We start from the raw sequence: 27,060 nt of genomic DNA on the forward strand, positions 1-27,060 counted from the left end.
ACGTCAGGCCGAAGGTTTGTCGCCCTGTTTAGAAACTGGACGTTTTGTCGGCCCTGACCTCCCACTTTGTCGCCTTGTTGTCTTGCGAAAACTAGCTGATATGGAAATAAAAAAAAAAAAGAGTATTCCTTTGCTCTTCCCTGAGGTCAAAAAGGCTGAAAGAATAACTGCTTAGGTTTTACTGTATTTATCGAGTTTGCACAAAGCACACATACCTGTTTGTATCCTAGTCATAAAATCAGTACCACTTATAAGGTGTTGTATTATACCAGAGATATTGTGTGCGTGTGAATAGAAAATGAAATGCATCGATAATATGCCAAATTTATGTATATTTATTAATTAATTGGGAGACACAATGCTCTGATTTAAAATAAAATAAAACTCAAAAAAATAAAATAAAAATAGAAAAAATATTTCAAGAGATGGTGGGTGTACCTGAAGGGCTGCACCAATGGTGGCCTGGGAGGGGAGTCTGCTCTTTTAGGGAGCACACTGTCCATAGTGTACCTACATAACCTTACGCCACAAAAAAATGTAGAGGGATACGTAGGTACACTACGGACAGTCTGCTCCCTAAAAGAGCCGACTCACCTCCCAGGCCACCATTGGTGAAGCCCTTCAGGTACACCCACCATGTCTTGCAATATTTTTTTCTATTTTTATTTTATTCTATTTTTATGAGTTTTATTTTATTTTTAATCAGAGCATTGTGTCTCCCATTTAATTAATAAATATACATAAATTTGGCATATTATAGATGCATTTCTTTTTCTAGTCAAACACACAATATCTCTGGTAGAATACAACACCATATAAGTGGTACTGCTTTTTATGAATAGGATACAAATAGGTGAGCGCTTTGTGCACACTCGATTTATCCATTTATTTCCTCAACAGAGAATTTGGGCCTCTCTTTGCACTTAGCAGCTCCCGACACAGAGCATTGGTTTTAACCGCACGCATATCATATACATTCTTTTAATTTAGATTTACAGCAGGCGTAGATGGCAATCCTGCTGATTTTGAAGCTGCCAGAGTAGAAATTATCTTGTCTAACTCTGCTCCAAAAAGCTAAAGGTAAAGTTTCCAGAACCTGCTTTGATCCTGTATCAGCCTTCCAGGATCTTAACCAAAGTGCCCTGCCTGCTACTCCTGAAGCTGTTGATGCTTTGGAAGCTAATATTCCAGCATCCACTGCAGCTCTTCCTACATAGGAAGCTGCTTCACGTATATGGGAGATAAACATCATCTGTTCTCTGGTAGCCTCTGGTAGAAAATCTTCCAATGCCCCCATCCATTCTTCAACAGCTCTAGCTAGCCAAGCTCAAGGCATAGCTGGATGGTTAACTGCTCCAGGAGCTGACAATATTGTTTTAAGACATGCCTCAATCTTCTGTGCAATACATGAACATCCACAGTAGGAGGAACCTCCTACTTAGTACATGCAGAAGCTGGGAAAGGATACAACAATGTTAATCTTTTATTGACATAAAACTGTTTATCCGGGATACCCCATGCCTATTTGGTAAGCTGCTCAGATACAGGAAATTCCTTTTTGACCTCCTTTCGGTGGTGATTAAACAATGGAGCCTTCTTATTAGGGGCTAGTTCATCATCCTGAATATCTAGGACTGATTTAACCGCCTTCACTAAAGAAGGAACATCCACTGTGGTTGGAAGTTCCTCCTCCCCCGAGCTAGACTCTGGAGAAGAACCCTGCGCATCATTAGATTCCTCTGATGATGCATCTGAATCCATAAACTGAGCAGATCGTCTGCGTTTAGGAGCCTTAGTAATAACCTTCTAGTTTTCAACATTTGACAGTCCCATACTCTGACTAGAGTGGCCGTAAACATTCCCCCAAGAAGGATGCATAGGAGATATAAATATAGCATGCTGTGAACACCCCATATACAAGAAGGCATTGTGGGAGCAACCATGCGATCCACAAACTGCTTCATTACCTGAGACAAAGATGATACCATTCTTAACAACGTCCTGTGAGGACAAGCTTGTCATACAGGATTTACATTAAATCAGCACAGGAGCCTCTATGTCCTGTTTACCTTTATCTCTTGACATTTTTCAAAGTAAAGGAAACAAAACAAATGCAATGTGACAGCCTTCACAAATTCAATTTAAATGTGAAGTACCCAAAAAAAAAACACCCAGAGGGATGGAGAGAAAACACAGTGATGTCTATAATTGATAGACAAAAATAAAAGGACAGTATCAATACAGCAGCTAGCAAACAGTCACATACAATGCATATGTAAAAAATCGCAATATACTCTAAATCAACTACTCAAACACGAGGCATGGTAGGATATATAGAGCACTGCATACCTTAACCACGGGAGAGGTACACATGGAGATTGAGACAAACAGTAGAGCACCACTCGCGGGCTATGAGCTTCTCATATACACATGGAGGGTAGGCTGAGCAACCTAGGCGCGCAAAGGACTGCGTCTGGGTCGGAGCTGCCAGGGGAGCGACTACCTCTACTAAGCTGCATCAACCAGCCGGGTACGCTGGCCTAATGGCAGCAGATATGCGTCTGCTGCCAATCACATTGGTTGAAATACCCTATTATTATTAACAGTTTCTTATATAGCGCAGCATATTCCGCTGCGCTTTACAATTGGAAACATTAATAGAACAAAACAGAGTAATGACAGACAGATATATAGGTAGGAAGGCCCTGCTCGCAAGCTTACAATCTATAGGGAAATAGGCATTAATACACAAGGGGGGAATTCAATTCAGTGCGATGTAGAATAGCTGCAGGAGGGAGCTATTCAATACAACGAGCTATTTGGTCGGCCAAAGGATTTCTTCTTGCACCCCCCTAGGGATGCAAGGAGAAATCTGACAAAAGTGCCGGCCACGCAGCTGTTTGCCGGCTTAGCACGGCGCTAACAGCCGCACGCCCGGCACTTTAGTTGGAGAATGCCGGTTACCGTGTTTTAACACCCAGGTTAAGTTGCGAGAACCGTCATTCTCTGACTTACCTGCTACGTGACGAGGCACACAGCGCATTGAATAGCTGCGGGAGCTCACTCCCGCGGCTATTCATCATCGGGCTGAATTGAATACCTCCCAAGGATAGGTGCTATATATTGCATCTTGGCCCAGCCAGAATGGAGAGTTTCTTGGTAGGCTGCATGATCCAGTCACACAAGAATGTCGGCCAAATATCAGGAGGCTGTGAAAGAAAGACAATGTGTGAGATTATGTGTGGACTGTGAAAGGGGATGTAATTACATATGGAAGCTATGAAGGTTATGTGTGTGGTTCTTGAATCTTATAAGCTTGCCTGAAGAGGCGAGTTTTCAGGAAACGCTTGAAGGATTGGAGACTAGAGGATAAATGGGCCAATCCGGGTCCTAGGTGCAATGTGAAAGGGGTGTGAGTAGTTGTAATGCGGCTTGAAACAGTGTTCAAAAACCCTGGGCGGACAGGATTTTCACCTGAAAGTGGTATTATAGAAAGCATGCTTGCAGTCTCACATAACTGCCACCATCTGTTTAAAATCAGAATTCCAAGCCCCCCTCTCCTCAAAAGAATAGTAAGACCACCAGCTCATGTTATCACTACACTGTTTCTTTAGTTTGATTTATTTATTTTTTACTCCATCTAAATATATTTAGACTAATCTGAGTTTGCCTTATTCTTTAACTTTTTACTCCAGAAAATTAATTGCCAATTAAAATCTGAGAGCAATAAAGGTCATGGCGGATGCAATCAGGTCTGCAGATCACTCTTATTCTCTGCCATTAAACAACTTGTTCAACCCCTCATAACAGAATATCCAAACACTAAAGAGTGATTAGCCTACATGAAAATATCTATGATACCATACAGTGGAATGCCTGATGAAGAGGAATATGTTTTCAAATTAACATTTATACGACTTCCTAATTGCTCCAACATAAATTAAGAAGACATAAGGCTTTGCACTAAGTAGCATGTTGTTGGAGCAATGAATTTTAAAGTTGCTGACTCTCCACCACCGAGTTAGCTCAGAGTTTCTGCTGCAGATAACGTACATTCTAACGTTAATTGTGATTCAAGTCAGTAACAATTTATGTCATAGCCAAAGAGTAGACAACTGGCACTGTGTCTGTACCCAAAGCACCATTATATATATAATGGTGCTGCACATAAAGATACTTTACTTCATTATTTAGTTGCTTTTACAACATGTTTTTTATGCCGGTGAAGAAGGAGACAGGAATTAAGTTTACGGCAGTTTAACAGTGAAAAACAATAGAAGACACAAGCAGAAAAGAAATCATTTGCCGGATTGTTATTTGGAGAACAAAGGAGAGATTAAAACAAAGACATTTAGATAAACTTAAATGAATATTTTTACTGACTATGAACAAACTGTACTAAACTAAGCATATATAATAAAGGGAATGGAAAAGGAAGAAGCACTAGGGAGACATATTATGTTAAAAAAAAAACAGACAGGTTTTCACTTTTTGCCCCCGATTCATACTGCAGATGCTTTGATTTATTATTTGTTAATCTGGACTTTACTCCAACCCTTTGCCCTCTGCACACAGTTTGGCATTTGGAAAAAGCAAAGTACATTGCGTACATTTATGCAGACAGGACCAGTCTTGGTAACAATCCAATGATTTCTTCCCACCGTAAACTATGCCTAATCTAAAATGCGCAGGAGTGGTACTGTCTCTTGCTATCTGTCTGGTCTACATATTTTCAACTTGAAACAAACCAAAGAAATTATAGATTCAAACTTCCAGTACTTGAAAATATTCTCAGATTTAATCCTTTTAGCTTTGCTTCCTTTAGTAATTGGATTGATTCAATGAACTTCAACTGAAATACCAGCAGCCACATTGCAATGTGTTGCTGACCATGGTAGATTGCACTCAGAGAATATATGATTAATACTGGTTGTCATGGATTAAATATTGAAAATAATATGAAAACTGTAAAATGCTTTGGTGAAGCATCACATTTGCTGGCTTTGTGAATTGGTAACAATGGATAATACAGGTGGTACGGTTTGGTGTAACAAAAGTACAAACATACATTAATCTGCTTGACGTTTTGGGAGTGAATAGTAGTAAACCGTGGACATAAAATACTATACCAGCAACTTTGTGTACTAAAATTTCAATTATTGCACATGAAATGAGAGTTACCTTACTACTGTAGGATAAAGTTCAGAAGTGTAGATGTAAACAACATTGAAGGCAGCGCTGACGGACAATTTTCCGAGTAAGGCAAGGACTGCCGGATTAAGGTAAAAACCTGAAAGGTAGAAATAAATTAAAAAGCATTTAGAAAGATCAGTAGTTCTAAAGAGTATGGTTTGTCAAGGAGTACATGAAACAATTACTATTGTATGCATCGTGAAATAAATTAAAATGTGCCATCCCAATAGTGTAATTAATTGCTGTGTTCTTAATACATCTTAAAGCAAACTACTGTATAGTAAAAAGACAAAAGGGATTACAATAGCTTTTAAAAAGACATAGCATTTGTACTTGATATTGCTTGTTTTTGCATATGAATGTGTCAGGAATTCCAAAATGATACGCCTAATGGAGCCATAACCCCATTTTTAAAATACAGGTGAGTCCTCTTACACCAGGGGTGGGCAATAAGCAGCAATCCAGCTGCTGTTGAACTATACATCCCAGCATGCCCTGCCACCATTTTAGCATTGCCAAATAGCAAAACTGTGACAGGGCATGCTAGGATGTGTAGTTCTACAACAGCTGGTTACATCTATGCTTTTTTTAACCATACAGCGCAGAACACCTTGCCCGATTCCCATGCTATGTACTTATTGTGCCCCTCTAGCTCTTCCTGCTTCGCCTCTTATGGAGGCAAAGCAGGAAAGAATACAGCAAAGATCTATTATTTCGGCTGCTGGAGTGGGGGGAAGAAAACTCCCCCGTCCGGCGATCTGTGCAAGTTCCGTAGCGCAGCAGCCTAGTGCCCACAGAAGCCAACCGGCCACTGCAAGTTAGCACACATACCAGAAGGTAACCCTGATGATATGCCACAAAATTGTGCTTAGTGTTTTTGTTATAACATCTGAATGATTTTCTTTGGTTGTAAAAACGCAGATGTGTCGGTCCATTTGAACGCCGTTTGATGGGCATGCATAAATTAGCCACTGCGATTGCAAACGCAGCATAAGAGCCCACTGTGTGTGAGGAGACTTGCAGTGTCTGCGGCTGGTCAGACTTGTTGTAAATGCTGCCTGACTGTCCGATGTGCATCACTGGTACTGAGGTTTCGCAGAAGAGCGACATTGGACGGATATGAGAAAGCAGCAGTGGGCGTCTTTATGCCGGTTGTAGCATCATTAGCATAATTTCGCATCTTGCAACTGAGTTCCATGCGACATTGAAGCAGCGATCACATTAGCGTACACTGCTGAATCAAGCCCAGACCCAGTGAAATGGTCACGGAACTGTGTTATCACCCGTTAACTGCATACTTATCGGGGATTTTCTGTTCGGGTCTCATTAAACCAAAAAAAAAATCCCGTTCAATCGGACTATTTGAATAGTCCCCGCCCATAGTGTTCTAGTAATTTAGGATTAGTGTTTTGGCGTGGCTAAATCACAAAGTTCGCTGTGTGCTAAATGGGGCTATTTTGGAGTGATTGGAGAATAGGTGTAAACATTCGTACCTTTACATTTATTAAATGTCAATTTGCTATACATGGTTCTTAGTTGTCTGCTGCCTTATGATTAAAATACAGCAATTCTGAATGCTATTTAAATACACACTTTTCATTATAGCAGGAAGTAGTTCTGTCATGAACAATTAAGTCACAGCTGAGAAGAATTGCTAGTAGAGGGTCTCTTAAGGCACACATCCACTTGCCGATTTCTATGAGCGATTGAACGATAACGATATCGTTATCGTTCAATCGCTCATGAATCGTGCGCATTAATGTCGGAAACGACCAGCGATGCGCGCTCCCGCTGGTCGTTTCTGACATCAATCATCGCCTGAACAAGCTGGTCAACCTGACGGTACAGTCAGGTTGAGCATGGCAGGGGATGATTGATGTGCCTACACTGAACGACTGAACGTTCACTGTAGGCACATCACAGACTGGGAAACGACTGCACGATTACAATGTCGTAATCATGCAGTCGTTTTTTGCTCTGCTAGTGGATGTGCGGCTTTAGTGTCAGGACACCTTCAAAACAGATCACTGTAAACGACATCAGGAATTCATCTGTTTCACCAAAATGTATAAGTGCAGTACATGTGTGCCCTCTTAAATGTCCTTAAATTAAGATGAGGAACAATCTGTTCCATGAGACATAGATTGATATGTTTGTTGCTTGCTACATACCTATTAGTAGTAGAGATGAGCGACTTGGTTTTGGCTTCTGATCTTCTGCCGAATTCGGATTGCAAAACAACATCTTTCATGGACAAAAACATCATCTTGTCCGTGAAAGATGACGTTTTGCATCATTCTGAGATCTGAACTTGGCAGGAAGATCAGAGCCAAAATAAACCGCTCATCGCTAATTAGTAGTGATTTTGATTTAGGTAATTATTATTATGATGATGTGCAATACACAGGCGCTTTTACATCTACAGTAGCTTCTGAAGCCTCAATAAAAGATATTTTTTATCTTTTGAACACATCACTCAACACAATATAATTATATTGTACCAAGATAGTGAAAAGGGAGACACACCTACCTGTATTTCATGCATAATGTAGTAGAAGATAAAAGTACGATGATTTGTAAATCACTTTAATCGCATAAGAAAAAAAAACATACATAAATACATATATTGCGGTCAGCATGGTAGCACAGTGGTTGCAATGCTGCCTCAGAGTGCAGGCATCATGAGCTTGAATAATGACCAGAATCCTGTTCAGCTGAACATTTATTGCAATAAGCGGAGATAACAGACTGAAAAATGAATAGTAATGTATTTTACTTAAGTTAGTATGTGGATAGGGACAGTGCATTCCCATATCCCTGACGAAGTCTAACGGAGGTGAAATACGTTGGAGGGAGGAACACTGCAGGCATAGTACCACAAACTATCTCCAGGTACTTTAGACTGTTGTTTTGCCGACAAAATCCTCACACACTCATCCAGACTGTGAATCCAAAGGTAGTTAACTTATCATGCTAGAGAAGGTGTGTGCTTCACACCACCTCTGTAACCACTGTGGTATTTGGACCACCTTTCCCACTAGTTTGGATGATACTAACTTGCTTCTATAGAGGACTTTGAACACACCCACTGTATACATTGGCACATAGTGCAACACTGTGACATTGGATTATTTCTACCTTTGAATTCTACATTTTTTATTTTTTTTTATAAATTATCTTTCGTTTTAATATTTTTATTTTCTTATATATAAATATATATATATGTATATATATATATATATATATATATATTTTTTTTTAATATTTCTTATTTTATTATGTTGTATATCAGTTATAGGATTTACTTTTCACATTCACAGACTTTTAATCGATTCATATTAACATATTTTTGTTTTAACTATCTTGCTCATCTATTATATATATATATATATATATATATATATAAAAAAAATACTTGCCAACTCTCCCTCATTGTCAGGGAGACTCCCTGAAATAGTAGCAATCTCCCTGACTCCCTGAGGAGTCTAGCAATCTCCCTGATTACACCTTACCCCCATTATATAGCGGTTATATAAAAAAAACAGGGATATAAACATTCAAATGGGATCATTAGTGTACCATTACACTTGTTTTGCAAGAGTGGCGATAACTGCTGGAGGGGGCAACATTTCCGGTGACAGTTTACACCAATCACAAGAACCTCACATATCTCAAAACTGCTCATTGCCTGAATTATCACCAGTCAAGATGGCCGCTGTTCTTCGGTTGTTTCAACCTGGTTATTACCTATTGCCCAGGTTGTAAAAATGTGAAAGCCGATGCCCTGTCCCGAGCATTCAATTCCATTGAGGAAGACAAAGCGCGGGAGGACAAGCCAATTCTGAACCCTGCTTGCTTTGCCGCAGTCACCAACAAGATTAATATTCCGCCAGGGAAAACATTTATAGCACCCGAACTCCGGACTAAGGGCCTGATTCAGACCCACTCGCGAGCGGCTGTCTGCTCGCAAGTGGATCGATGGTCTGCACTGCGCATGCGCACGACGGAGGGAGCTCCGTCGTGCCATGCGCGAGACGCGACGAGCGAAGGACTTTCCTTCGCTCGTAGTGTCTGATCAAAGGGGGCGTGCTGTCGATGTTGATTGACAGCACGCCTACCGTCAGAAGCCGGCCCCACTGACATCACTAGTGATGTCAGTGGGAGTGATTTTGGCTCTGATAGAGCCAAAATCACTCCGGGCCTTGCGGTTGAGAAACTCAACCGCAGGCTTCTGCTCGCAGTGGCGATGGTCGCGATGGTCAAGACCATCGCGACCATCATCCTGCACGCTCGTATATGCTGTGGGTGGTGACCCACAGCTATACGAGTGTCCAGGAGGACGCTCCATATTTATGGAGGTGGGCCCTGATTCAGAGCGAGCGCTCTGGTCAGAGCGTCAGGCTCTGAATCAGGGCCTAAATTACTTCAGTGGGCTCATTCTTCACGCTTCACCGGTCATGCAGGAGTGGGGAAAACTCTGGAGCAAATCCTTAGAAATTACTGGTGGTCGACTGTGTGTCATAAGTCAAGGACTTTGTGGCAGACTGTACCATCTCAGTGATCGTGCTGAGTGACTAAATATGTGGTTCCCAGAGACCCTCTACTTTACAAAAATGGGATCCTACCTGACCATTTCTGGATCCCATCATCATTTATGCTTTATAGCTTCGCATATGCCTTTCAGACCTTCCCACATGCCCCTAAAATGCCCATCTGATACCCTCAACAGCATCAGATGTCCAAACATGCCCCTTAAATGCATGTTTAATGCCTCCATGATCTTACAGGTGATATAACTTGTCTGTACACAAAACCCATAGTGAATAAGTAGGCTTACCATATCATCCCTTTAAACTGGGACACTCATGGATTACACAGGTTCTGTGGCCCATTAAAACCAGGTGAAATCCAGGCTTGAAGCCAGCCAGTCACGGAACCTTTGTAATTAATTGAGTGTCCCATTTTAAAGGGATAGTATGGTTAGCCTATGAATAACGCTTTAGGTAATAAGAGGCATATTTATCAAAGGATATATGTGGTATATCCTAGAAGGCAACCATTTTCTGAGGTGGTATATAAATATTAAAAACTACCGGGATGTATGTACAGGAGACCACAGCAGATATTCCAGATATCTGCTGCAATGCCCTAGTCTTGTTAGTGCAGGCAGGGGGCACCTTTCAGAAAGGCACTCCGCATGCCCAAAAAAGGGGTGTGGTCATTTAGAAAAGGGGACATGTCCGTGAGATGCGTCCCCGTTTCATCACTGTAGGGGGTATGCCCAGCACTCAAGGAGATGACAGTGCGTCCCCAGGGACCCGGCTATTTTTTAAAAGCGAGTCCTCAGTCATTAAAACTGGGTAAAATAAGCGCTATAGCGTGTATTTGCGATCACTGCATCTATGCTCAACACAAGGTGCCACCTCACCTTCCCTCGGGTTCTTTATGTAAACTCTCTGCTCCTGATCATCCTTGGTCTCATATATCCATGGACTTTGTCACGGATCTACCATCCTGCCAAGGTTCAATATAATCTGGGTAGTGGTGGACAGATTCTCCAAGGTCGCTCACTTCGTCCCATTGAAAGGTCTACTTTCAGAACCAAAATTGGCTGATGTGTTTATAAAAGAAATCTTCAGGCTACAAGGGTTTCCCAAGGATATTGTTTCATTCCGTGGGGTGCAATTTACATCTAAGTTCTGGAAGTTGTTATATAAGTGCTTTGGGATCAACCTAAGCTTTTCATCTGCTTACCACCCTCAGAGTAATGGTCAGACGGAGCGTGTAAACCAAGATCTGGAGAAGTTTATTCAGATGTATGTCTCAGCCAACCAAGATGACTGGATTTTCTTGTTGCCATGGGCTTAATTTGCTCACAATAATTTGTACCATAAGGCATCAGGGTACTCTCCATTCTTCATTCAGTACGGACTGCATTCTGTGATACCAAAGTTGCCAGCCCTTCAGTCGGTATCACTTCCAGCCGTCCGTGGTACAGCGAGTCGGTTCCTCAGGATCTGGATGGAGGTAAAAAAAAGAATCTGTGTAAAGTCTCTTCTAGGTATAAACTAGTGGCAGACAGGAAGAGGAGGTAGGGTCATGTACTGAACCTTGGTGACAAAGTTTGGTTGCCCACTAAGTACTTGTGATTACAAGTTCCCATCATGAAGTTCACTCCCAGATTCATTGGCCCATTCCAGATCCTCCAGGTAATTAATCCGGTGGTGGTTCGCCTGAAACTTCCTGGTACTCTCATGATTCCCAACGCATTTCATCTCTCTCTCCTCAAAGCCTTAGTGTTCAATCGATATTCTACACATTGTCCACTGGAATCACAGAGGGAGGGTTGCAATCAGGAGGAGTATGAAAAAGATTTTGGACTTCAGAATGTCCCAAGGTACGGTTCAATTCTTGGTGGATTGGAAAGAATATGGTACGGAATACCGCTGTTGGGTCAAAGCCTCACCTTAACTCTTCGCAAGTTTCATCAGAAGGTCCCTGTGGGGTGCTCAGTGCCCACCCCTAGAAGGGGGGGAAATGTCACAGCGCAGTCGAACCTGGCGGTCACTTTCCGGGTCTGGTGGCGCTGGGGTCCCGGTTGGCGAATGACAGCAGGTGAGTAGTCCCTGTCGTCCGCTGTCTGCATACAGGCGGCCGCGGCCCCCATAGGTGCACACCACTCTAAGATATAAAGGGACAGGCGTGGGTTAGGGGAAATCTGATTGGCGCTAGAATTGAACCTTGACCTATATAAGGAAATTCCTGGGAGAACTCCAGTGCCAGAGTATAGGCTCATACCTTGCTCCAACGTACCTTGAGCTATTGTCTACTTGTCCGGACCTCGGCTACACCTTGTGACCCATTTCATCCTCTGGCACTGCATTTGGTGATTCCTGGTTTGACTTTGGCTTACGTGTAGCCTGATTCCATCTTCTCCCTAGTACTTTGCTGTCCAGTCGGTTGTAACCCAGCTTGTCGACTACGCTTCGTACGCCTGACTACGTACTTCCAGCAGCACTCCCAAACGTTCCAGCACCTGTTTGAGGGAATCTGGGCAGAGAGTCGTGACCTGTGTGTAGCTAAGTCCATACCTCCTTGTGGGGGTCCTTGGTGAATACCACTGGCACGTTAGACTCCGCGCCTCTGTTCTGGGTCTTCGCCAATCCAGAGTATGGTCCAACATCCATTACCCATCCGTGAGTTGTGACATGATGGTTTTTAACTATCGAGAGGTCGATGGCCATCCCTAATGTGAATTTCCTTACTGGTAGAGGTGTCTATAAAGCAGAGCGATCAGAGTGATTTACAGAAATTATATATAGATCAGGAGATTCTGCAGCTGAGCAGAGAGTCATATCAGTTACAGATGGTTCAGGAGAACCAGCAGCTGAGCAGAGACCTTTACAGATGTGACAGATGGTTCAGGAGATCCAGCAGCTGAGCAAAGACAGTTACACGAGTGACAGATGGTTCATGAAATACAGCAGCTAAGCAGAGACAGTTACAGAAGTGACAGATGGTTCAGGAGATTCAGCAGCCAAGCAGAGACCATTACAGAAGTGACAGATGGGTCAGGAGATCCAGCAACTGAGCAGAGACAGTTACAGAAGTGGCAGATGGTTCTGGAGATCCAGCCGCTGAGCAGAGACCATTACAGATGTGACAGATGGTTCAGGAGATCCAGCAGCCGAGCAAAGAGAGTTACAGAAGTGACAGATGGTTCATGAGATCCAGCAGCTGAGCAGAGACAGTTAAAGAAGTGATACTTAGATAAAACTCAATACTTCAATAAATTAATATAGTAAAGTATACTTCCTTCTATCGTAATATATAAACTGTTTGCTGCTTCTACTGAGTATCTCTGATATACTCCCCTCAATAAACCAAAGTTATTTTGCAACAACAAGGAGCTCAAAAATTCTTATAATCCAATATTTAATAAAAATGTACTGTATATACATACACTCAAAAATATATTAGAAACAATCCACATTTATATATAACACCATATAACATTTCAATCTGTTTGCAATCAAGAGTGCAAAAAAATAGCAGAACAAAATGCAAGGTGGACTTTTTTTTTGCTATTTTTTGCACTTTAGATTGCAAACAGATTGTAATGTTTTTATGGTGTTATATATAAATGTGGATTGTTTATAATACATTTTTATTAAATATTGGATTATATGAATTTTTGCGCTCCTTGTTGTTACAAAATAACTGAGTTACAGAAGTGACAGATGGCTCAGGATATCCAGCAGCCGTACAGAGGCAGTTACAGAAGTGACAGATAGATAATGCTGATATACTCCAATAAAAATACAGTTTCTGATCATTTTAGTTGGACTCACAATATTGACACCCTGTAGAAATACAAAAGTAGCATTAAGCATTCATTTAAGAATTAATAACTGCAGTTGTTTTCCAAATTGCCATTTAATCTATATAACTAAATTTACAATCCAGCAGTATTTATCTGCAAATGCAAACAAAAGTCCTTAATACATTTGCTATTGCTCAGGAATCAATGACTGTATGTGCCCATGACACAGTTATTGATGGTTTGCTCTTCTTCATGGGCCAAGCATATTTAAAGTGCTCCTCAGACTGCTAATACATCTGTGCAATTTGTCCCTAACCTAAAGTGCAATAAACACGTAGCGTGCTAGGCTGTGTATGTAGCATGATCACATAAAGTAACAGATGATTTTGCACATATAAAACATTGTGTGCTGGGGGGGAAAGGAGATGTATCCAAGGGAATAACAGCTGGCAAGGGAATGACAAACTAACCTGATCTATGATCACAACATTACCACCTCCTCAATGTAACTAACAAAAAGCTTTACATTTTGTTTGCTGCTGTTGACATTACAGTGGATTTTTTCTTGTAGCGGTTATAGTACATTATCATATACTATAACAAATTGAAATGTGAAAAAAACTAATTGGGCAATTACGGTTTATGATTACGCTACTGATTTTGGTTTTTATTTAAATAAAGCGAATGAGAAGAGCAATAGTGATAAACTGACATAGAATAAATATCCTACATTTTATCAAATTATTGTGAAAAATTAAGACAATTCCATTTCGGAATCCAATCTTTCCGCAGCACACCCCCCAGAGGGCTCACTCCTCAGCATGTAAAACAGACATCTTTGCTATTGATCTGGATCTGATTCGGTTACATAGAGAAACACGTTCTTGTTTTTGCTTTCTTTTTCTGAAAGCATGCAGAGATTTTTTTTCTTGTTACAAGAATATTTCTTGCAGAACGTTTTCTCTGGTGATCTCATTCCATCCTTCTATCCCTATTTAGCAGGATGCCATCAATCACTATAGTATTTTCATTATCACTTAACTCCACTGAGCTTTCTTCCAGCACCACCAAAATTACAAAGGTCAATTTTAAAGCTACAGTAGCTGATTAATTAATACTAGTGGCATTGGCAATCAATGCAATGGCAGTCATAATATCTTCATCAATATCATTATCTTCATTACACCATGCTGAAATGTATGGAGTGGTGCAGAAGCAATGTATGCTATGGTTACTCTTCAGTCTTAGGGATAATGAGTGGAGAGGAAAATGCAAAGTAAATGATCCTTTATCATCACCACTCTCACACTCACTTTCAACATCTGTTTTATTTGTCTGTTTTTAATCTAAATCCAAATGTATGTAGATACTACCTACTACCCATACTCTATTTCATCATTAAAAGTAACAATATTCAAATAAGATCTCAGCGCCTGGTTTTAGCAACTCAGCTAATATAAACCCCTTTACACACCTGCTGCAGAAGAAAAAAAAAAAAACCAAAAATTATACAACACAATTCTGCACATTTATTTGGTACACATATAAAAATAAAAAAAATATTATTTCCATTAATATATATATATGTACACACACACAGAAAAAAGTACAGATAGCCTAACGGCCAACTCACGTCTAGATACAGCATATAACAGATATAATTGAATGCAACAGATTAGATAGCAACATCAGAATTATCTACAGCTGTGGTTCCCAAACTGGGTCCCTCGGGACACTTGCAGGGGTGCCTCAGGTTGGTGATCTAGCACCAAATAAAATTATTTATGGTCAATGTAATGTAAATATGTGGACAAACAGAAGCTTAAACCTGTGCACCACCACACAAGTGAACCTAAGGATGACAGGTAAGCACCATTTATTTAACTTTACTTCATTTTTTCTGAATTTCTCAATAACAAACTTTTGGCCTAGGAGTGCCCTGAACACAATGCTGATACTCTAGGGCACCGTGATTCAAAAAAGTTTGTGAACCACTGATCTACAGCTAGGTATGGTATTGATGATAATTTGTAGCAGTTTGAGTTCAATTGATACATTTTCTTTACTAGATGCTCAATCAAAAGGGAAACAAAACTGTAGGTAACGTCAATTTCACTTGTAATGTTTAAAAACATACAGCTCGCTCTTACAACGTTGGATTTGTTAGATCTCCAGCGGAGCTGTTAACAATAATTACCTCTGGTGTGTAGGGCTATTAGTTCGCCCGGGGCACAGGTGCAGAGAGTCCCCATTTTTGTGGCGGGTCTCAATCGGCACTATTAAATGTCCTCCTTTATTTTTATTTACCGGTATTTGTGCGCCCAGTGATTGAGGCCTGCCTGTCCTTATCAGCCGGCTCATGTCTTTCTTGCAGGCGGGTGTCCGTGCAGTAACAACACTGCCGCCGCTGGGTCCGGACGTCTGAGGCCGCATACACTGAAGGAGTACCTGCAGGATGTCGGAAGCAAATATGCGTTTCGGTCACTACTGTGACCTTTTTCAAGTTACAAGTTTCACTCAATTATATCTGTTATATGCTGATCTAGATGTATATGAGTGAGCTTTTACAAGTTTTAGGCGTTCTATACTTTTTTCTGTTATATATATATTTATTTTTAGATGTGTACCAAATAAATGCATTGATTTTATACTCCAGCTCAGAATTGTGTCATAAAATTGACGTCAGACATTGCATAAACTCTTGACAACTAGGTAACACTGGTCAACATGATTTTTTTTTTTTTTTTTTTCACAAGAAAACTGAATAGTTACTCTAGTGCAGTTTTAAATTCTGAATTTAAATATGTGATTAGAATTTTTATAGTGTGTGTGACACTTACTTTTCTTTTTTTCAGATTTTAGTGTTCTTTATGGCCTGTCATACACATGTTTGTTCTGTTATGGAGTCACTTGGACATCAACACAGGCCAGATGAGTGACAATTGTTCATAGTCTTATCAAAAGTTAGAGCCTCATTTATCAACAAGTGATGAAACTTGTTGCATATGATAAATGGTGCTCCAGCCAATCAGCTCCCAGCTGTCATTTATCAAACAGATGACAGTTGGGAGCTGATTGGCAATAAATTCCCATCAATACCTGTAGCGTATGCTGAAAGACGTATGAAAATATAAATTTGCTGTTAAAATCCAGTATGAAAAATATAAATGTAATATATGTGGTGAATTGAAGGTCATTTGCTTTAATGCTTGGTTTGCAACTTGGGTACACTAAATTCTGCTGTTTCTTGTGTGAATGGGACAGCAGGGATAGGAAGTCTCACTACATTAGAAAGTAATGGCCTAGACATGAATCTCTTATTCATGGGCAGAAAAATGGGTTAAATACCCCTTTAGTGGATCCAGAAAAAGTGTATTTACCTACACTGTATAGTAATCTAGGACTGATTAAACAATTTGTAAAAGCAATTGATAAAAACTCTGCTGCATTTAAGCATTTGAAAGTTAAATTTCCAAAAGTAAGTGATGCAAAACTGAAAGAAGGAATTTTATAGGACCACACATACGACAGTAATGGATGATGAAAAATTTCAGGAACAGGTAAATCCAATGGAAAAAGCAGCCTGGTTGTCATTCAAAAATATCTGTTCTTGTTTTCTTGAAAATCATAAAGTAGAAAACTATTGTGATATAGTGAGTGATCTAGTGCATTTATACAAAGATATGGGATGCAACATGTCTTTAAAACTTCATTTATTGGACCTTCCTAGAAAATCTTGAGGCTGTCAGTGATGAGCATGGCAAGCGTTTCCATCAGCAGATTTTACGATGGAAAAGAGGTATTCATTTTTTTTTTTTTAAATAAACGTCAGATGTGGTTTGTCTACACTACTGGCACCAGTACTAAGGGGGAGATTTATCAAAGCTCGGAGACAAAGTGGAGAGAGAAAGTACTTACCAATCCGTTTCTAGCTGACTTTTTACAGACTGTGGTGGAAATTCAATTAGCCGCGGTAAATTACTGTGCTCTAATTGATTCCCCGGGATAATCCAATTAGTCCTGCAGTGCGGCCGCCTGCAGCACTTATCGAGGATTCTTTTTTCGGGACCTCAGCAGGCTCCAAAAAAAAAATCCTCCATAATTAGTCTGATTTCAGGAAGCAGACAGCGAAAATACATAAGTCCATGAATTTATCATGGACTATATGTGAATTCTCCCAACAACAGATCATTTTTCGAGCACAAAAAAATAGGCTCTAAATTAATTGGCCTAAGCTAAAAAATGGGAAAAAGTCCATTTTTTGCCCTTGAAATATTATCAGGACTAATTGAATTCCCCCCGTGTTTGAAAAATGACAGGAGCTGATTGGTTGGTACTTCATCTTTCTCCACGCTTTGATAAATCTCCCCTTGTATATCTTGCTTTTTCACCAAATTATGCTGTTGTTGGTTCCTATGTATTTGTGTTAACATCAACTGGTACAATACCTTTACAGATGTGTTCTCATACATCTAGCGTACACCAAACAGCGCGACTTTCCTGGTATTAGTGAGCAACCAGGCCCCTTGCTCTTCTGCTAGCATAGAGCATGAACATGTGTCTAAGTCTCTATGCGACTTAGGACTCACCAGCCGACTATGCTAAATAATTTGATATGTGACACTTGTATATCTGTGTGAACCTGAGTCTGTATATGAACCCCTACCGAACTTGGAATTAAAAAAGCTGCGGCCGATGTAATTGTAGCACTTGGTGTACAGGTACAGAGACTCAGTTGCACACAGGTTGCTCAGTTGGTAGCAGTCTCAAGGGACCTAGCGCGCCAAGCGGGGCTTTTTAAATGCGACTGCAGAAAAGATGTATAAGAACAGCAGGGAGAGCCATGGAGGGAGGCAAAGGGAGAGCCATGGAGAGAGGCAAAGGGAGTCATGGAGAAAAGCAAAGAGAGAGACATGGAGAGAGGCAAAGGGAGAGACATGGAGAGAAGCAAAGGGAGAGACATGGAGAGAAGCAAAGGGAGAGACATGGAGAGAAGCAAAGGGAGAGACAGTGAGGGGCAAAGGGAGAGACAGAGAGGGGCAAAGGGAGATACATGGATATAAAAAATTTTATTCCTTGGATTTATGTGAATTATTTTTGCAAACAACTTAATAAGTATAGTTAATAAGTATTTAGGTCAGGATAGAAATACTGTTATTTTTACCTAACTACTACAAAAAAATGTGACTACTCAGTAATTAGTAGTACACCTGAGGAACACTGTTGCTGGGATATGAGAGAGGCCGAAGAGTAAGCAGTAAAATAGTTAATGGCTGAAACTGCTCCTCCCTTATATACCCTCCCCTTCCCCTAGCTCCGCAATTACCTGACTAGCAAAGCCAAAAGGAGAAAATTAGTGAAAAAGAAAAAAAACACCACCTAAATCACAACATATACCAGGGAGGGAACTCAGTGTTCCCCAGATTGGACTCGGATAAATTGATTTTACGGTAAGAAAATCCTCTTTCATCCTAATCTGTGGAACACTAACGCTGGGACTTCACAAAGCAAGTCTTAAGAGGGAGGGGGTTTGCATACAGGCAGTGCTGTATGCAAAACTCGCATAATTGGCCACAAACGTGCAGAACTGATACAATTTGGTAAACATGTTTATCGAGGACCAGGTAGCCGCCTTACACAGCTGATCAACAGAGGCACCCAGTTGAACTGCACAAGCAGCGCTCACGGCCCGAGTCCAGTGTGCTTGCATGGGAACCGGAAAAAAACTCACCCGCAGCTATATAAGCCTGCTTGATAGTTGCAGTAATCCAACAAGCAATGTAATGCTTTGATGTTGACCAGCCTCTGTTATGGGTGTCGTGAAGCACTGACAGTCTGTCTTTCACAAAGCAGCATTCCTGTCCACATATATACGGAGTGCTCGTGCCACATCCAGAAATCAAAGGGGACTCTCTGGATCATATGGATGCAAGACTGGAACAACAATATCCTGATTCAGGTGAAAATGTAAAACCACCTTCGGAATAAAAGACAGCTGAGTATGGAGAACCGCCCGGTTCCCATGGAAAATGAATGAGGGAGAGCTGGCCGACAATGGTGCCAACTCAGAAACCCTGCAAGCTGAGGCTATCACAAAAAAGAAAAGCTAACTTCCAAGTCAATCACCTTTATCAAAAGCAGTCAAAACTAAATTAAGGTCCCATGGTGAGATGGGTGGAACATAGGGTGACTGTATATGCAATACCACTTGCATGAAAGTATTAACATCTTTTAAGGATGCCAAGCGCCTCTGAAACACTATAGATAAGTCCGAAACCTGACCTCTCAGGGAAGAAAGGCGAGGGCCTTTGGCAATCTTTCCTGTAAAAAATAAAGTAGCTGTGAAAGGCGGAACCTAGAAGCCAAAACTTTCTTAGCTTCACACTAACAGGTATAAGCTCTCCACACTCTATGATAAATGAAGGAAGCAGAAAACACCTTGGACTTCAAGAGACTGGTTTCAAGTGCCTTGCCATTATCATTGAGGTAAATTGGGATGGAACAACGGCCCCTGCAATAGTAGATCTTTTCGCAACAGCAGCCTCCATGGCCGATTGACCACCAGTGATAGAGGACTCAAGTACCATGACCTCCGATATGAGTGTTTTGTCACTTGAACTGTCTGACTACATGTTGGAGCATGGATATAGGCAGAGAGAGTTATCCAAAGTGGAAGAACCACTTGGCTGTCAAGGCATCTACCAGGTTTCGCCTGTGGTTCCCTGGACCATGCCCCATACCGTGGAAGCTTCCTGTTCAACCTGGATGCCATGAGGTATTTCTCTGGAAGACCCCATCTCTCCACAAGTGGTTGTATATATCCTAATGTAGGGACCATTCCCCTGGGTGAACCCTGTGTTGACTGAGGAAGTTGGCATCCCAGTTGTTCACCATTGGGATCAAATTGGCAGATATGGACGGTACAAATCTTTCTGCCCATGTCATAATCTGGAGGGACTCTGACATCGCAAAAGGACTCCTGGTTCCTCCTTGTCGCTTGATGTATGTATGCAGTGTCCGATTTAATCTGTAAGGACCTGCCTCTGAGAAAGTGTTGTGCCTGGACCAGAACATGAAAATGTGCTCGTAGTTCTAGCACAAATATAAAGAGCTTTCTCTCTTCCAGTGTTCAAAACCCCTGGAAGTGAAACACTAGAGTCACTGCACCCCCAATCCCTGTAAACTAGCGTCTGTTGTGACTACTTTCCATTTCCAGAGAAAATTGTCAACCTCTGGACAGGTTGCGAGTGCAGAGCCACCAATCAAGGGTTTGGCACATCTGTACAAACAGGGATCCCATCCTTCTCCAACGCTGCAGGATAAAATGCTGAAGTAGCCTTGAATGTGGCTAACATTTTTCCTAGTAGCTAATATGGACACCCTGTAAAGACTTAAAAGAACTCATACCTGGCACTGCAATTCCCTGATCTTGTCCCTTGGCAGATACTTATGCTTACACAATGTATCGAAGAGAAGGCCCAGAAATACCAATCTCTAAACTGGGACTAGATTGGACATGGGCAGTTTGAGGACCCAGCCGTGGAATTTCAGAGTTGCCATAACAACCTGTTAGTGAGCACTGAGTAGATCTGCTGATGAAGCTTTGATCAGCATGTCTTCTAGGTAGAGAATTATGACACTAAAGGTGACATGATTTTGGTAAATACCGTTGGCACGGTAGAAAGCCCGAAGGGCAAAGCCTGAAATTGAAAATAAAGGGGACCTACTAAAAACGCAGTAGTTTGTGATCTCATTCCCAAATTGGTACATGTAGATATGCATCTTTGATGTCTTAAGACACGAGAAATTCTCCTCCTTCTATAGAAGGAATTACTGATCGTAAAGACTCCATTTTGAACCTACACATTTTTCAGTGTATTTCGAGCTTTTTTAAATTCAAGATGGGATAAAACAGTCTGGTTTCTTTACAAGGAAAATATTTTACTAAAATCCTAGACCCTGCTGGTATACTGGGATCACAACTCCTGACAACAAAAGAGTGTGAATTGGCCTGCAAATGCCCCTCTGAGTAAATCCCGAAAAAGAGGTGTTACAAAATAACGATGGGGACGAGGACCCTCAAGATCCAGTATATAACCTCTGAAAAAAGACCCCTCTGACCCAAAGGTCTGTGGTTGACTGGAACCAGACATTTAGGAATAAAAGGCGGTCCTCTACGCAGGTGGAACTGGGATCCTCCTGACAGAAGTCATTGGGAGTACCTGTCAACTCTATGGAAGTCTGGACGGCGTGACCCCATGGCCACTCGCCCTCTGAATTGACCCACTCTGGCACACCTCTGGTGAGTGGAGGCCGGAACCTACCAGAGAACCAAAGGGCCTGATACCTAGGAGTTCTAGGGCAAGATGGAAGGACTGGAAGAAACTGACTTCTATTGCAAGTTGCCTGCATAATTATACGCTCCAGTTCTGTCCCAAATAAGGAATGTCCTAAGAAAGGAATTGCTTCCAAGGTCTTTTTAGACTCATTATCTGCTAGCCAGGAGCGTAACCAAGGCATTCTTCCGGCAGAGATAGATAAGGCCGACATACCTGAGGCGAAGAGAAATAGCATCTAAGGACACATGACTTACAAAAATTGAAGTCTGATTCAGAATATCTACCAGGGATAGGAGGTCCAAAGGGTCTGACCCCGATTGAGTAGCCTCAGGTTATTGATTGGATCAAGCCTCTATTGCCTTGGTAGCCCAGGCTCCTGCTAATACAGGATGCAGGGTAGTACCTGTCAAGGAAATCAAGGATTTAAGTAAGGATTCGCACTAACAGTCCGTAGGATCTTTTAATGCCGCCGCAGTAGATATTGGAAGAATCGTAGTCTTGGCTAAGTGGGCGATCAGGGCATCCACTGCTGGAGGTACCTCCTATGGTGCCGAATCCTTACCAGCAAAGGGATAAGTAAACTTAAACCCTGCTGGAAGCTTACACAGTTTAAATAAATAAAATACAACCTTTAATAGAAAAAGTTAAAAAATATTCTGCAAAACAGGAAAAATGGACAACATAAATACAAATAAACATATACATATAAATACAGAGTTAGGCCCAAAATTGGCCGAGATAACAAATGATGTCAGTGATCCGCCTATGTGTGCGTGTATGTGTGTGTATATATATATATATATATATATATATATATACACACATACATACATACACACACACACACACGCACACACTATTCAAATGGTACACAAGGTACTGCAAAATTCAAATGGGGTCACTGAACATTCGTCGCTAATTGCTAATCAAAAAATACCAAAGTGAAAATATACCAGTGATTAATTAATTACAAGGATATGATCCTCAATGTATTGATCTGAACATTGCCGGCCGCCTACAAACGCTTACTATCCATGGATATAATGAATAGCACATAACCCTGATACAACCAGATGGTGTGAGTTGTAAATACCTTATATATGCAAATCAAGAATTGCCTGAGCTCATGGTGCAAAATCAGAAAAAAATCAGAAAGAAAGTGGTCAAGCATAAAAATCAAAACATAACCAGTCAGTATGAAATCGGATAGTATAGGTGATAGAATTGTAATGTGCCAATGATCATTTCATATTCTCATTAAATCAGTTGAGAATAAATGTAGGCCCAAATGTCACCAGAGGTACCATTTCCACTAACTTTCGTTGTAAACAGCGTAATGTACACATGAAGTAATACCATATACTTGACATAAGTTAGACTAGCACACATGAGAAAGACAGTGCATCAATCATTCTATCAGTAATAAGAGATAAGCACCAAACACACCAATCCGCATATATTTATATTGAAAAAATACACTTTCATGATACAGACAGGGTTGATGTAATCTATGATACAGGTACAGTCTTAAATGCAGACAGATATATAGTCAGATACAACTCACTGACAGCAAGGGGAAAGGTGGCTGCTATGTCCCATGTACTATAGGTATTGAATGGGACATGAGCGGACCCTCCACATATACTATGAGGGTATGAGATAGAAAGATAACGTTAACTATTCTCCCCTGTTGCTCATTATAGGTCTGACAGGTATTAGCAGACTACTAGATAAGTCAGCATGAGAAAATTAGACTGCCAGTGAAAACAGAGGGCAGTTACTGTATAGAGAGGTAGAAAAAGGGGTTACCTCCGCGGCGCCCAGTTCCCGGTACCTGAGAGGGGTAGCGTGTGGCGGCGGCAAATTCCTGACAGAGTCTCCTCGTGCACACCGGAGGCTCCTGTCAGCAAGGACAAGACGCGCGTTTCACCTTATCGGCTTTTTCAATTGAGCTCATATAAATACAAATATGTTTATATGTATTTATATGTTGTCCATTTTTCCTGTTTTGCAGGATATTTTTTAACTTTTTCTATTAAAGGTTAAATTTTATTTATTTAATCTAATTGGTAGAACTTGTGCCCCTAACAAAGAGTACTTGCTTTCTCTTCTTTTTCCATATACTTTTTACTCTTCTGGGTGCACCTCCATCTGTTTATTTTGATGTATTTTACCTCTGATACTGACTAGTTTTCTGTGGAGCATTTCTACCAATGTACATGATTCTTATATTTACTGGTACCAGTGCTTAGGTTATCCCATTTTCCCTTTCCCTATATTTTTTTCTAGCTTAAACAGTTTATCTGGTTTAGACCAGGATTCACCCAGCAAATCTGAGAAATGCATTTATGGAGGAAAGGTTAAAACCGGTTTCTTTTTTATTTTGAATAAACCAGCAGAAGCTGCCAAGGCATAAGGCTTCTCATCCTCTGGTGTTTACGGGCCCCAGCTGAGCCCAAGACTGCTTCTATTGATGAACAGGTTTACCGACTATCTCCGAGAAAGGGGACTGAGACGGTGGGACCTGCTGCAAAGCTAAAGGAACTGAAGCACTTACATCTGCCTGGTTGTGGACATCCCGCACTTCCTTTGCTAAATCTGCAATGGACTGGGCCATTACCTTTGCCCATGTAGGTAACACTTCCTCTGCCAGAGCATCCGGACCAGCGCCGACCAGACACCTCAGCCGCACAATCTGAACAAAGGGCTCCTGTTGCTTACTACATTTGGCAACATTTACAACATGTATAATGTATCAGATGTGCAGTCCCCTGCTTAGCTTTATGGGGGGTCTACCTCCCTTTGCAGACATATCGTTACCACTTAGTGATAACACATACAGAGAAGACACAAATCTTGTTTCTTTCCCTTTTTTTCCTTTTTTTTCTTAAATGATAGTAAACTAAGCAAAAAAAACCAAAACATTTGTTTGCCCCTTTTAAGCACTTTAAACAATAAAAAGTCTAATTGATTAAATAAAGAAAAGAAACAAAATAAAATAAACAATATAGAAGCAGAAAACCAAACTTTTAAATTTCAGGGATTTTTTTTGCAAGCAGTCAATGGTCACTTGACCTGGAGGCTCCGCCCACCGATGGCGGCCACCATGAAGCAAACAGCTCCGGATCTTCTGCATGTAAGCTGCTAGTTACTCAAACTCTGGGCCCCCCTGGGTGGAAAACGGAGGTCTGATAGCAAACTCTGGTTCCTATACCAATGCGCATCTTGCAGCTCAGCTACCAGCGATGTACTCTGCTGGAGGCAACGCCATTTAGTCAGCCACAGGAACAAGGGTAAGCAGCGCCAGTATAACCATTAGTGGGGGTCCACCTCAGGTGTACTTTTACAGAATCCCAAGCACCTGCAGGTGTGGTGACCCTCTTCCGGAGTCAGGAGCAGGATGCAGCAGGAGGGGGCGGAACAGACGCTGGTAATTGATGTTGGTATATTGCCCGCTCCTACCTACTCTGATCCCGTGAGGGGATTCACACACCTGATAAGTAACAAACAAGCTAGAAATAAAAATAAAACCCTAAACTTCCTAAGTTTGTGCCTCTCCTGCAGGCACTGAAAAAATAACTGAGGAGCTAGGGGAAGGGGAGGGTTTAGTGCCTACTCCTCGGCCTCTGCGGCCATATCCCAGCATCAGTGTTCTCCAGATTAGTATGAAAGAAGAAAGAGGATTTTCTAACTGTAAAATCAATTTCTCAGAGTCCAATCTAGGGAACACTGAGTTCCCTCCCTGGCGTGTGATGTGATTTAAAGGTTGTTTTTTTCTTTTTAACTAATTGTCTCATTTTGGCTTTGCTAGTCAGAATAACTGATGAGTTAGGGAAAAGGTAGGGTATATAAGGGAGGGGGAGTTTCAGCCATTAACTATTTTAGTGCCTACTCCACGGCCTCTCTCTCATATCCCAGTGTCAGTGTTCCCCAGATTAGGATGAAAAAGGAATTATGGAGACTTTAAGGGTGCCATGGCCTAGCCAGTTCTGATGTTATGTACTAAATTGTACTACACTGTGCACATTCAGTCTGAGCTAGTGATGATTTCATTTATGATGAAAAGTTGTATGTTTGACTGTGGTCAACAAGAGTTTCAGTCACTAACCATTAAGCAAAGAAAAAGAAACATAAAACAAATAACCTATGTACTAGTGACATTTATTTTGGCACACCGAATCAAGGTCAATTCAATTGTATACAGTTCAAAAGCTGAATTTATTACTTTATCCTGTGTTGCTTCTTCTATACTACTTCAGACCTACCCCAACAACATAACAGAGCATTTTGACTGTCGTCATACCAGCTAGATTACTACAGTCTACAAAGTTACAGTGATACAAATTTAGAACTAAATCAGCAAAGCTATAGTCAAAGACTGAAAATGGACATCGCTGTGAAATTTGATTTGTGCAAAAACTTCACTTCTCTATAGTGCACAGACACAATGCTCCCACTTATCTGGCATTAAAGAACTAACAGTTCTATGTACTAAGCCTTGCAGAGAGATAAAGTGGACGGAGATAAAGTTCCAAACAATCAGGACTGTCACTTTACAGGCGTTTGAATAATGACAGTTAGGAGCTGATTGGTTGGTACTTTATCTCCATCCACTTTGGGCCTGATTCACTACCGTACGCAACTGCGATTACACAGGCAATTGGCCAATTGTTGCGCACTGCGCATGTGTATGCATCGTAGCCATTGTGATCGGGACTGCGACCATCGCAAAGTGATTGACAGGAAGTGCCGTTCGTGGGTGGTGACGGGGGGTAGTCGGGGAAAATCAGGCGTGCCAGTGCATTTCAATGCCATTGCAGGGGCATGCATAAATTATCCACTGAGATGCCCTACGCAGCCTGAGCACTCATAGTTTGCGTGGAAGTTAGCAATTTCTGAGTAAGGTCAGGGCTTGTGCAAATGTGCGTGAGGCTGCGATGGTACTCCATGTTACCGATGGCTTCACAGTCTTGCTAAACATTACAGATGTGTGTAAGGTAAAGTGGGCGTCTTAATGAAGTGCTGCTTATGGCCTTGCGATTGCAATGAATTAGCATACTATCGCAGTTGAACTGCGTGCGTAATCGCTATTGCATTCACAGTTGGGTTCCGTAGTGAATCAGGCCCTTTATTTTCCTGCAAGGCTTAGTACATAGACCTCTAATATAGCATATTAATAATATTAAAATGAAAAGGTCATGAAAA

The 27,060-nt window shown here is 41.2% G+C and overlaps 1 protein-coding gene across 2 annotated transcripts in view; it reads right to left on the reverse strand.

Moving 5' to 3' along the window:
- LOC148542039 (solute carrier family 22 member 15-like) overlaps nucleotides 1-27,060 on the reverse strand; it is a 208,606-nt gene that overhangs the window by 96,127 nt on the left and 85,419 nt on the right. For both annotated transcript variants that reach the window (XM_088473973.1, XM_088473963.1), the window contains exon 9: nucleotides 5,182-5,290. In XM_088473973.1, coding sequence (XP_088330099.1) covers nucleotides 5,182-5,290 — 109 coding nt within the window. The remainder of the gene's footprint in view (nucleotides 1-5,181; nucleotides 5,291-27,060) is intronic.

The sequence above is a fragment of the Taudactylus pleione genome, unplaced genomic scaffold (assembly GCF_031769625.1).
Source record: "Taudactylus pleione unplaced genomic scaffold, aTauple2 ptg000016l, whole genome shotgun sequence".
Classification (NCBI taxonomy): Eukaryota; Metazoa; Chordata; class Amphibia; order Anura; family Myobatrachidae; genus Taudactylus; species Taudactylus pleione.